At 55.7% G+C, this 10,757-nt stretch overlaps 1 protein-coding gene across 12 annotated transcripts in view; it reads left to right on the forward strand.

Moving 5' to 3' along the window:
- Window positions 1-10,603, forward strand: part of LAMB2 (laminin subunit beta 2) — a 31,035-nt gene extending 20,432 nt beyond the window's left edge. For 7 of the 12 annotated variants that reach the window (XM_072786247.1, XM_072786250.1, XM_072786242.1 and 4 more), the window contains 26 exons: window positions 26-228; window positions 317-437; window positions 769-957; window positions 1,162-1,341; window positions 1,462-1,574; window positions 1,811-1,890; window positions 1,980-2,112; window positions 2,334-2,492; window positions 2,570-2,697; window positions 5,102-5,234; window positions 5,414-5,606; window positions 5,688-5,831; window positions 6,028-6,277; window positions 6,361-6,524; window positions 6,608-6,832; window positions 6,921-7,138; window positions 7,252-7,348; window positions 7,439-7,811; window positions 7,906-8,090; window positions 8,350-8,591; window positions 8,671-9,049; window positions 9,337-9,544; window positions 9,622-9,763; window positions 9,848-10,024; window positions 10,116-10,275; window positions 10,355-10,603. In XM_072786247.1, coding sequence (XP_072642348.1) covers window positions 26-228; window positions 317-437; window positions 769-957; window positions 1,162-1,341; window positions 1,462-1,574; window positions 1,811-1,890; window positions 1,980-2,112; window positions 2,334-2,492; window positions 2,570-2,697; window positions 5,102-5,234; window positions 5,414-5,606; window positions 5,688-5,831; window positions 6,028-6,277; window positions 6,361-6,524; window positions 6,608-6,832; window positions 6,921-7,138; window positions 7,252-7,348; window positions 7,439-7,811; window positions 7,906-8,090; window positions 8,350-8,591; window positions 8,671-9,049; window positions 9,337-9,544; window positions 9,622-9,763; window positions 9,848-10,024; window positions 10,116-10,275; window positions 10,355-10,491 — 4,733 coding nt within the window. In that variant the 3' untranslated portion in view covers window positions 10,492-10,603. The remainder of the gene's footprint in view (window positions 1-25; window positions 229-316; window positions 438-768; window positions 958-1,161; window positions 1,342-1,461; window positions 1,575-1,810; window positions 1,891-1,979; window positions 2,113-2,333; window positions 2,493-2,569; window positions 2,698-5,101; window positions 5,235-5,413; window positions 5,607-5,687; window positions 5,832-6,027; window positions 6,278-6,360; window positions 6,525-6,607; window positions 6,833-6,920; window positions 7,139-7,251; window positions 7,349-7,438; window positions 7,812-7,905; window positions 8,091-8,349; window positions 8,592-8,670; window positions 9,050-9,336; window positions 9,545-9,621; window positions 9,764-9,847; window positions 10,025-10,115; window positions 10,276-10,354) is intronic. The other 5 variants (XM_072786241.1, XM_072786246.1, XM_072786244.1 and 2 more) reach the window with 3 other exon arrangements.
- Window positions 10,604-10,757: the final 154 nt, after the last annotated feature.

Below are 10,757 nucleotides of genomic sequence, written 5' to 3' on the forward strand. Positions count from 1 at the left end.
CTCCTGATCCTTTCCCCCCACTTAGACCTGCTGAAGATCACCAACCTACGGGTGAACCTGACACGGCTACATACGCTGGGAGACAACCTGCTTGACCCACGGCGGGAGATCCGTGAGAAATACTATTATGCCCTTTACGAGCTGGTTGTTCGAGGCAACTGCTTCTGTTATGGACACGCCTCACAGTGTGCACCTGCCCCAGGAGCACCAGCCCATGCTGAGGGCATGGTGAGGGGCTTCAGCTAGCTGGAATGGGGCTGGGGGCAGGGACAGGTCTGGCTAGACAGTGCTGACCACTTGCCTGCCCACCTCCTAGGTTCATGGGGCCTGCGTCTGCAAACACAACACTCGAGGCCTCAACTGTGAACAGTGTCAGGATTTCTATCATGACTTGCCCTGGCGTCCAGCTGAGGATGGCCACAGTCATGCCTGCAGGAGTGAGTGACATCCTGGCCCCTATAGCCCCAGAACACTGTGACCTGGCTGTGCCCTGGGTTGAACTTAGAAGGGGTTGGTCAAGTGCCTAACACTCAGGTTATATCTGGAGGGTATCCAGGCCTTGATGCCTCTGGGGACTCTCATAACTCTCCTCCATAATCTGCTCTGGGCAGGGGCCCAGTATGATGCTGAAACTGTAAAGTACCTGAGCCCCCACCCACAAATTCTGGCCAGTGGCAGGTACCTGCCATGTCACTGGGACCCCTACACCCCTTAGCCTCAGGATGTAGTCCCTCAATTGGCCTTTGTCCTGCCTTTCCCTCTCCCAAGAGTGTGAGTGCCATGGGCATGCACACAGCTGCCACTTTGATATGGCCATATACCTGGCATCTGGCAACGTGAGTGGAGGCGTGTGTGATGGATGTCAGCACAATACAGCTGGGCGCCACTGTGAGCTCTGCCGACCCTTCTTCTACCGTGATCCAAGCAAGGACCTGCGGGACCCAGCTATGTGTCGCTGTGAGGCTGGGGTTGGGGATGGGAAAGCTGAGTCTGGGGTAGGAAGTAGGAAGCCAGACTGTTGTCCAGGTTGTAGGGATTTGGGGTGGGGGTGGGGGCATAGGGTGGACCCAGGCTGGAAGTCTAGGCTGGGGGAGGCTTGGGAGATGCATGGTGCTGGACTAGTTGGGATTAGGGTGACCTTGCACCTCTTTTTGCCCTCAGCCTGTGATTGTGACCCCATGGGTTCCCAAGATGGTGGTCGCTGCGATCCCCATGATGATCCTGCTCTGGGGCTGGTTTCGGGCCAGTGTCGCTGCAAAGAACATGTGGTGGGCTCTCGCTGCCAGCAATGTCGTGATGGCTTCTTTGGACTTAGTGCCAGTGACCCTGCAGGCTGCCGGCGTATGTGTATCTTGCCCTAATACCTGTACTGATGTTAACCCTTGACTTCTTACTTTTGACCCAACTCAACACCAGTACTGCCACAGCTCTCCAGAGTGTGATGGGTCTCTTTCCCTGCAGGGTGCCAGTGTGATGCACGAGGCACAGTGCCTGGGACCACCTCTTGTGACCCCAACAGTGGAACCTGTTTCTGCAAGCGTCTAGTGACTGGACGTGGCTGCAACCACTGCCTGGTGCGACTGGAGGGGGCTAGTGTTAATGGGGTCCTGTACTTATCCTCAGAGTATAGGGCTAAGGGGTGGTGGGTGCTAAGAGCTTAGGGTCCATTCTTGGCTGAGAGGCCTCAGGTTGGAGAGGCGAAGGTTGGGAGCCATGGTCTAGGGACTGTTTTCACCGAGGGGTAGTAGATTCCCTGATGGGTGGTGAGGGGGGTCTGTTTCTAGCCCCCCAGCAACTTCCTCTCCCCTAGCCTGGCCACTGGGGCCTGAGCCATGACCTGCTTGGCTGTCGTCCTTGTGATTGCGACGTGGGCGGTGCCTTGGATCCCCAGTGAGTGCTGTATCAGGAGTCCCAGGAGGGGTGGGAAAAGAACCTGGGCAGGATAAGGGGTCCTTCTTGAGTAACCGTGGGCTTTCCAGGTGCAGTGAGGCCACAGGTCAGTGCCGCTGTCGCCAGCACATGGTGGGGCGACGCTGTGAGCAGGTGCAGCCTGGCTACTTCCGGCCTTTCCTTGATCACCTAACTTGGGAGGCTGAGGATACCCGAGGACAGGTAGGGGGCAACGTTGGAGGGCAGGGCTTGAGTTGGAGAGGTGGAGTTATGTACCTGCTTCCACCTCCAGCACCACATTGGCACAGACAGTGTGCCATTGTCTGGGGAGGGTGTCTAACCTTGGACAGGGCCTCAGCTGAAGAGCTGGGGTTTGAGGACAGGTTGTAGCAGAAGAGATGGTGTCTTACCTGAGCACCCACCCTGAGCTGCATCCCTCCTAGGTGCTTGATGTGGTGGAGCGCTTGGTGACTTCCAGTGGGACTCCATCCTGGACCGGCCGGGGCTTTGTTAGGCTGCAGGAGGGTCAGGCACTGGAGTTTCTGGTGGGCTCTGTGCCGAGAGCCATGGACTATGACCTGCTGTTGCGCTTGGAACCTCAGGTCAGACCCTGTGAAACATGACCCAGAGCTGAACTTCTAGGTGTAGTAGCATTTCTTTCATCATCCCATCCTTCCAGGTCCCCAAGCAATGGGCAGAGATGGAAGTGACCGTGCAGCGCCCAGGGCCTGTGTCTGCCCACAGCCTATGTGGGCATGTGCTGCCCAAGGATGACCACATCCCAGGGACTCTGCAACCAGAAACCAGGTGAGGGTACTAATGGTAGCATCTATAATGCTGGAGAGTTGGGGGCCTGCCCTAATTCCCTGAAGGGCACTTGTGGGATGCCACTGCTCATTCATCTGCCCTTGCTTCAAGTGCCTCCTCCTGAGTTCTGTTTGCCAGGTGCTGTTAGGCATGGCATAGGTCAGAAGAAGGAAGTAGAACAAGGCCTGCTCTCTTAGGGGTCTAAGTTCCAGAGGCCTGGGGCAAGAATTAATGGGAAACTAGTGTCACTATAGGTAATGCCCATCATAGAGGGGGTTGGGTGGAGATGTAAGTGTGGGGATGGGGAAGGGAGGGCATCAAAGCATTCTGAGCAGGGATGTGACTGGGCTGATTATTGTTTTATTACATTTTGGGTAGTATTTGTTTCATGTATCTTTTTTTCATCACTTTATTTTTTAACTTTTTGTTTGTTATGTAAATATTCAAACAATACACAGAAGTTGAGAGAGCAGCGTACAATGGGCCACACCCATCATAGACGTTTTACCAACTGTGATTTGTGTTTAACAAAGATCCCTCTACTTGCTGAGTGGAAAATAGACTTAAAGGGACCAAGGTGGAAGCTGGAAGATCTGCTGCAGGCTATTGAATTAGCTGAGTGACAGAGGTTTAGCCATTGATGGGGCAAGATGATGAAGTTTCCAGAGGATTCTAGCGGCAGAGCTGATGACTTAGACATGTAGAAAAGGGAGAGAAAGTGGAAAGATGACTCTAGCATTTTGGGTTTGTTCATCTGGGGGAGGATTGGGCTCTCTATCTGAGATAGAGACATAGTTCTGAGGTACTTAGGCATATGGAGGAGAAGGCCAGTGGGTGGTTGGATTTCTGTGTCTGGAATTTCTGGGAGGCCTCAAGGTGGAGATATTAATTTGGGACTTGTCACCAAAGAGATAGGTCTAAGTGAAATGACCAGAGAAAGGAAGGAGGACCAGAACCAAGCTTTGGGGTGTTAGACGTCAGTAGAAAAGGAGGATCTGGGGGAGAAAATCAGGAGTGTGGATAAGTTTCCAGAAGGGGACAGAAGAGTGTCTCAGGAAAGAGGATGCACTGCTTTTATAACATGCTACTGAATGCTGGAGCAGACAGGAATAGAGAAGAGGCTTCTGGGTTTGGCTGCATGGAGGTCAATGGTGAGCTTGGTATATAGGCTGTCTCCATGGCATGTTGGCATAAAAACCCCATTGGAGTGGGAGGCTAGAGTGGAGCCAATGAACACAGTCCAGTTTTAGGAATTTGTTAGGCAGGAAAGCAAAGATAACAGCTAAGGGAGACTCAGGGATTGAAGGAAGATGTTTTCAAGGGGGATAAAAGAACCCTAGCATGGGGGGTGGTGCACCTGGTGGCTCAGTTGGTTAAGCGTCTGCCTTCAGCTCAGGTCATGGTCTCACGGTTCTGGGATCGTGTTGTGTTGGGCTCCCTGTTCATTGGGAAGTCTGCTTCTCGTTCTCCCTCTGCCCCTCCTCCTGCTTGTGCTTTCTTACACTCATGCATACTCTCTCTCACTCAAGTAAATAAGTAAAATCTTAAAAACAAAACAAAACAAAAAAACGGGCAGCCCAGGTGGCTCAGTGGTTTAGCGCCGCCTTCAGCCCAGGGCCTGATCCTGGAGGCCCAGGATCGAGCCACGTCAGGCTCCCTGCACAGAGCCTGCTTCTCCTTCTGCCTGTGTCTCTGCCTCTCTCTCTCTCTCTCTCTGTGTGTGTGTGTGTGTGTGTCTCTCATGAGTAAATAAATAAAATCTTGAAAAAAAAAAAAAAAAAAGAATCCTAGCATGGGGTTGCAGGCTGATGAGAATGACCTAGGAAAGGCAGGGCCAGGTGGCTGAGGGAGAATGATATAGTCTCAGTGAAAAGGAGCAGAGGTTGGAGGTCAAAGTTGGAGGAAGTGTGAGGAAGCTGTTGAAGAAAAATTGGCAAGTATTTTGCCAGGGAAATGCTGTGTGGTTGCAAGGTTGTAGAGCATGTTTCAAGAGATTGGTCTGCACAGGTATAGGATTCCAGTGAGGCATGTTTGTGGGAATCTCCTGTATAGGAGCACTTGGGTGGCTCAGTGGTTGAATGTCTGCCTTCGGCTTGGGTCATGATCTCGGGGTTCTGGGATGGAGTTCTACATTGGGTTCCCTGCAGGGGCCTGCTGCTCCCTCTGCCTGTGTCTCTGCCTCTCTCTGTGTGTCTCTCATGAATAAATAAATAAAATCTTAAAAAAAAGGGGGTATCTCCTGTATAGATTTTCTGTCAGGCTGTCCAAGTGTCTGTTGGCATGACCCAGTCCTAGTGTCTCTCTTGGCCAATGATTTAGTTGTTGGTGTGCGGGGTGGGGAGGCCTAGGATGGTGGGTACAGTGACCCTGGGTAAACCCCATATCTGTCTTTATCTACCCCCAGGTATATGGTGTTTCCCAGACCTGTCTGTCTTGAGCCTGGCATCTCCTACAAGCTGCTTCTGAAGTTGGTGCGAACAGGGGGAAGTGCCCAGACCGAGGCTCCCTACTCTGGACCCAGTCTGCTCATTGACTCGGTGAACAGTCCCTCTCCCGACACTGACACTGTGGATCCCTGGGTGGATGGGATCTGCAGTGGTGGCTGGACAGGAGGGGCCTGTGACAGAAGAGGCAGGCCCATGGTGGTGTTAAGTGCTCTGGTAGTGCCAATATGGTCCTGGCTCTAAATCTCCCTCTTCCTTGCTCATCTCTTCAGCTGGTGCTGCTTCCCCGTGTCCTGGTGCTAGAGATGTTTAGTGGGGGTGATGCTGCTGCCCTGGAGCGCCGTGCCACCTTTGAACGCTACCGTTGCCATGAGGAGGGTCTGGTGCCTAGCAAGACCCTTCCCTCTGAGGCCTGCGCCCCCCTCCTTATCAGTCTGTCCACCCTCCTCTACAGTGGTGCCTTGCGTGAGTGTCTGTGTTTTGTGGGTTGGTGGGGCAGAGGTGTGGGGCCCCAGCCTGACTTGGCCCTACCCACCTGCCCCACAGCCTGTCAGTGTGACCCCCAGGGCTCACTGAGTTCTGAGTGCAATCCTCATGGCGGTCAGTGCGTGTGTAAACCTGCAGTGGTGGGGCGCCGCTGTGATCACTGTGCCCCTGGCTTCTACGGCTTTGGTCCCACAGGCTGTCAAGGTACTTGCCTGCCTTTTTTCCCTCTTACTTTCTCTCCCCCCACTACTGTTTTCTTTCCAACTCTGCTTCTCCCTTTCTCTAACTCTGCGTTAGACCCCAAACTCCCAGCACTGTAACACTGGAAGTTCTCTTCCATTCCGTGACTTTCCTACCCTAACCCCATCTAGATTCCCTCAAACCCCCCTCCCTGGTTCAGCCTCTGCCTTGCCCTCAGCCTGCCAGTGTAGCCCTGAGGGGGCACTCAGTGGCCTATGTGAAGAGACCAGTGGGCAATGCCCCTGCCGAACTGGTGCCTTTGGGCTTCGCTGCGATCGCTGCCAGCGTGGCCAGTGGGGATTCCCTAGCTGCCAGCCATGTGTCTGCAATGGGCATGCCGACGAATGTGATACCCACACAGGCGCTTGCCTGGGCTGCCGTGATCACACAGGGGGTGAGCACTGTGAAAGGTGAGCCTGGAGCAGCAAGGAGTGGGTTGGTGGGTTTGAAGGCTGCTCAGGGATCACATATTTCTTCCTGTCCTTCCCTGAAGGTGCATTGCTGGCTTCCATGGGGACCCAAGGCTACCATATGGGGGTCAGTGCCGGCCCTGTCCCTGCCCTGAAGGCCCTGGGAGCCAGCGGCACTTTGCTACTTCTTGCCATCGGGATGGGTACTCCCAGCAGATCATGTGCCACTGTAGGGCAGGGTACACAGGTGAGTAGATAGATAAGTTGCAGGCATGGGATCAGGGTGGGGCAGCTGAACTGAACATTCATGCCTTCCCCAACTGTGGGCAGGGCTACGGTGTGAAGCTTGTGCCCCTGGACACTTTGGGGACCCATCGAGGCCAGATGGCCAGTGCCAACCGTGTGAGTGCAATGGGAACATTGACCCTATGGACCCTGATGCCTGTGATCCCCGCACGGGGCAGTGCCTGCGCTGCTTATACCACACGGAGGGGCCACACTGTGCCCACTGCAAGCCTGGCTTCTATGGGCAGGCTGCCCGACAGAGCTGTCACCGTGAGTGTGGGAGAGTATGGGGAGGGGAGGGCTGTGGTAGGGCTCTGCTGCTCGGACCCCCCTTGATTAATGTGCTTGACTGGCACAGGCTGTACCTGCAACTTGCTGGGAACAGATCCCCAGCAGTGCCCGTCCATTGATCGCTGCAACTGTGACCCAAGCAGTGGGCAGTGCCCATGCCTCCCCAATGTCCAGGGCCCTACCTGTGACCGCTGTGCCCCCAACTTCTGGAACCTTACTAGTGGCCATGGCTGCCAGCCCTGTACCTGTCATCCAAGCCGAGCCAGAGGCCCCACCTGCAATGAGGTATAGGACCCCCCGCTGTGGATCCCTGGGTGGATGGGGTCATCTGTCTGTCTTGAGTCTCAAGAACTTAGCTTCTGATTGAAGCTTTGAAATCTGCCGTGTTCCCACTCTAGTTCACAGGGCAGTGCCACTGCCGTGCTGGCTTTGGTGGGCGAACCTGTTCTGAATGCCAGGAGCTCCACTGGGGAGACCCTGGGTTGCAGTGTCGTGGTGAGAGTCCTAACAGGGCCAGAGTGGGTGGGGGACTTCCCAGGATGCCCCCGCTGGCACCCTAACTCTGTGATCTGCCCTTTCCTACAGCCTGTGATTGTGACCCTCATGGAATAGACACACCTCAGTGTCACCGTTCTACAGGTCACTGCAGCTGCCGCCCAGGAGTGTCTGGCGTGCGCTGTGACCAGTGTGCTCGTGGCTTTTCCGGGGTCTTTCCTGCCTGCCACCCATGTCACACATGCTTCGGGGACTGGGACCGTGTGGTACAGGATTTGGCTGCCCGTACACGGCGCCTGGAGCAGCGGGTGCAGGATTTACAACAGACTGGTGTGCTGGGTGCTTTTGAGAGCAGCTTCTGGCGCATCCAGGAGAAGCTGGGGACTGTGCAGGGGATCGTGGGTGCCCGCAACACCTCAGCTGCCTCCACTGCACAGCTCGTGGAGGCCACAGAGGAGCTGCGGTGCGGAAGGGTCTAAGGATACATGGAGGGATGGGGCAGAGACCCAATGGACCAGGGCTGAAGCTTCTCTAAACACCACTCCTCACTGGCACAGGCGTGAAATTGGAGAGGCCACTGAGCACCTGACCCAGCTGGAAGCAGAACTGACAGATGTGCAGGATGAGAACTTCAATGCCAACCATGCACTTAGCAGTCTGGAGCGAGATGGGCTTGCGCTTAATCTCACGCTGAGGCAGCTGGACCAGCATCTGGACCTGCTCAAGCATTCAAATTTCCTGGGTGAGCTTTCAGCCAACTAGGCAGGTGGACCAGGGTTGAATGATCTTTTTTTCTTCTTAGAGAGTGTGAGTGGGGAGGGGTAGAAGGAGAGGGAGACAGAATCTTAAGCAGGTTCCAAGTCTAGGGCGGAGCCCAACATAGGGCTTGATCTCAGTGACCCTCAGATCATGACCTAAGCCAAAATCATGAGTTGGATGCTTATCCCAGGCACCCCAGATTTGGTGATCTTTTGCTGACTGCCAGCCTCTGCCCAATATAGGTGCCTATGACAGCATCCGCCACGCCCACAGTCTCTCTGCAGAGGCAGAACATCGTGCCAACACATCAGCTTTGACAGTGCCTAGCCCTGTGAGCAACTCAGCAGATACTCGGCACCGTACAGAGGTGCTAATGAGTGCCCAGAGGGAGGACTTCAACCGCAAACATAAGGCCAACCAGCAGGCACTAGGCAAACTCTCTGCCCGTACCCACTCCCTGAGCCTGACAGCCATAAATGAACTGGTAAGGCACAAGTGTAGGGTGGGACATGTAGGTGTGGCTGTTCTTTCCACAGGGCCCTGACTTGTTCTGTGCCTGGCAGGTGTGTGGACCCCCAGGGGATGCACCCTGTGCTACAAGCCCTTGCGGGGGTGCTGGCTGTCTGGATGAGGATGGGCAGCCCCGCTGTGGGGGCCTCGGCTGCAATGGGGCAGTAGCCATGGCGGACCTGGCACTGGGTCGGGCCCGGCACACACAGGCAGAGTTGCAGCGGGCACTGGCAGAAGGTGGAGGCATCCTCAGCCAGGTGGCTGAGACCCGTCGGCAAGCAGGCGAGGCACAGCAACGGGCCCAGGCAGCCCTGGACAAAGCTAATGCTTCCAGAGGACAGGTGGAGAAGGCCAACCAAGAACTTCGGGAACTTATCCAGAGTGTGAAGGACTTCCTCAGCCGTGAGCCTCCCGTGTGGCCCAGGCCATGTGGTTGTTTCACTTGTGTCTGTGTTCATACTTATTCCCTGGGTTTATACTTGGGTCAGGGCCTGCACTGGATCTATGTTTATAACCCCACGTCTAGTTCCTAAACCCTTGCCTATATGTGGTCCTCAAGTCCATGACCCCCAAGTCTGTGCCCACTTACAGTTCTTGTAGTTACATCACTATGCCTATTAGCAAACTCATATTCCATGTGTGGTCTCACACCCCAAGATTGTGTCTGATGCCCATGCTGGAGAATCTGTGTCCCTAAGCCCTTGCCTGTGTCTCCATAGAGGAGGGGGCTGATCCCGATAGCATTGAGATGGTGGCCACAAGAGTGCTAGAGCTCTCCATCCCAGCATCACCTGAGCAGATACAGCACCTGGCAGGTGCAATTGCAGAGAGAGTCCGGAGCCTGGCAGATGTGGACACAATCCTGGCGCGTACAGTGGGAGATGTGCGTCGGGCAGAGCAGCTACTACAAGATGCACGGCGGGCAAGGTCTGACCATGACCCTGGCCCCTATCCTTGACACCTGGTCCTGATACTTATAGGCCCTGATTCGCTCTCTTCCTCAGGAGCCGGGCTGAGGGTGAGAAGCAGAAGGCAGAAACAGTACAGGCAGCACTGGAGGAAGCCCAGAGGGCACAGGGTGCTGCTCAGGGCGCCATCCAGGGGGCAGTAGTTGACACACAGGACACAGAGCGGACCCTGCACCAGGTGTGGTCTCTCTGGGACATCAGTGGGGCAAGATTATGGGCATGCACCCATAGACCTGTTTAACCCTGGGTCCACCCGTGACAGGTGCAGGCGAAGATGGCAGGTGCAGAGCAGGCACTGAGTTCTGCAGGTGAGCGGGCTCAAGAATTGGATGGTCTCCTGGAGGCTCTGAAATTGAAACGAGCAGGGAATAGCCTGGCAGCCTCTAGTGCTGAAGAAACAGCAGGCAGTGCCCAGGGTCGTGCCCGGGAGGCTGAGCAGGTGGGTAGAGCCAGAGCCAGCTGGTGAGGGTTGGGGTAGAGGCTGGGCCTCCACTGGGCCACCACGCTAACTCTGCCCTCTATATTCCCAGCTGCTGCAGGGCCCACTAGGCGACCAGTACCAGACAGTGAAGGCCTTGGCTGAGCGCAAGGCCCAGGGTGTGCTGGCTGCACAGGTGCGGGCAGAACAACTTCGGGATGAAGCTCGTGGCTTGTTGCAGGCTGCGCAGGACAAGCTGCAACGACTGCAAGGTGAGGATTGGAGTGGGTGGATGCCAGAGGTGTGGGACTGTGGGAGTAGGACCTTTCAGCTGAGACCTGCCTGTCCTAGAGCTGGAAGGCACCTATGAGGAGAACGAGCGGGCACTGGAAGGCAAAGCAGCCCAATTGGATGGGCTGGAGGCCAGGATGCGTAGTGTGCTTCAAGCCATCAACTTGCAGGTCCAGATCTACAACACCTGCCAGTGACTCTTGCAGGATTCCTACCCCAGCCCCCAGCCCCGCCGCACCCCCGTTACTGCCTCTGCATGGAAAAGTTCCCACCCTGACTAGGCCTTCAATAAACTGCTGTGAATCCCCACCGCGTTGTCTGGACTCTGATTTGGAGAGGGCGTTGTCTCTGGGCGGAATCTCAGGATACCACCAGCAGGGCCAGGGCGAGGCCAAGCCACCGGAGTCCCGCCTCCTCCGTTCGGGCCCGCCCCGGAGCTGCCCGCCGCCGCGTGCCCGCTCCC

The sequence above is a fragment of the Canis lupus genome, chromosome 19, assembly GCF_048164855.1.
Source record: "Canis lupus baileyi chromosome 19, mCanLup2.hap1, whole genome shotgun sequence".
In the NCBI taxonomy this organism is placed as follows: domain Eukaryota; kingdom Metazoa; phylum Chordata; class Mammalia; order Carnivora; family Canidae; genus Canis; species Canis lupus.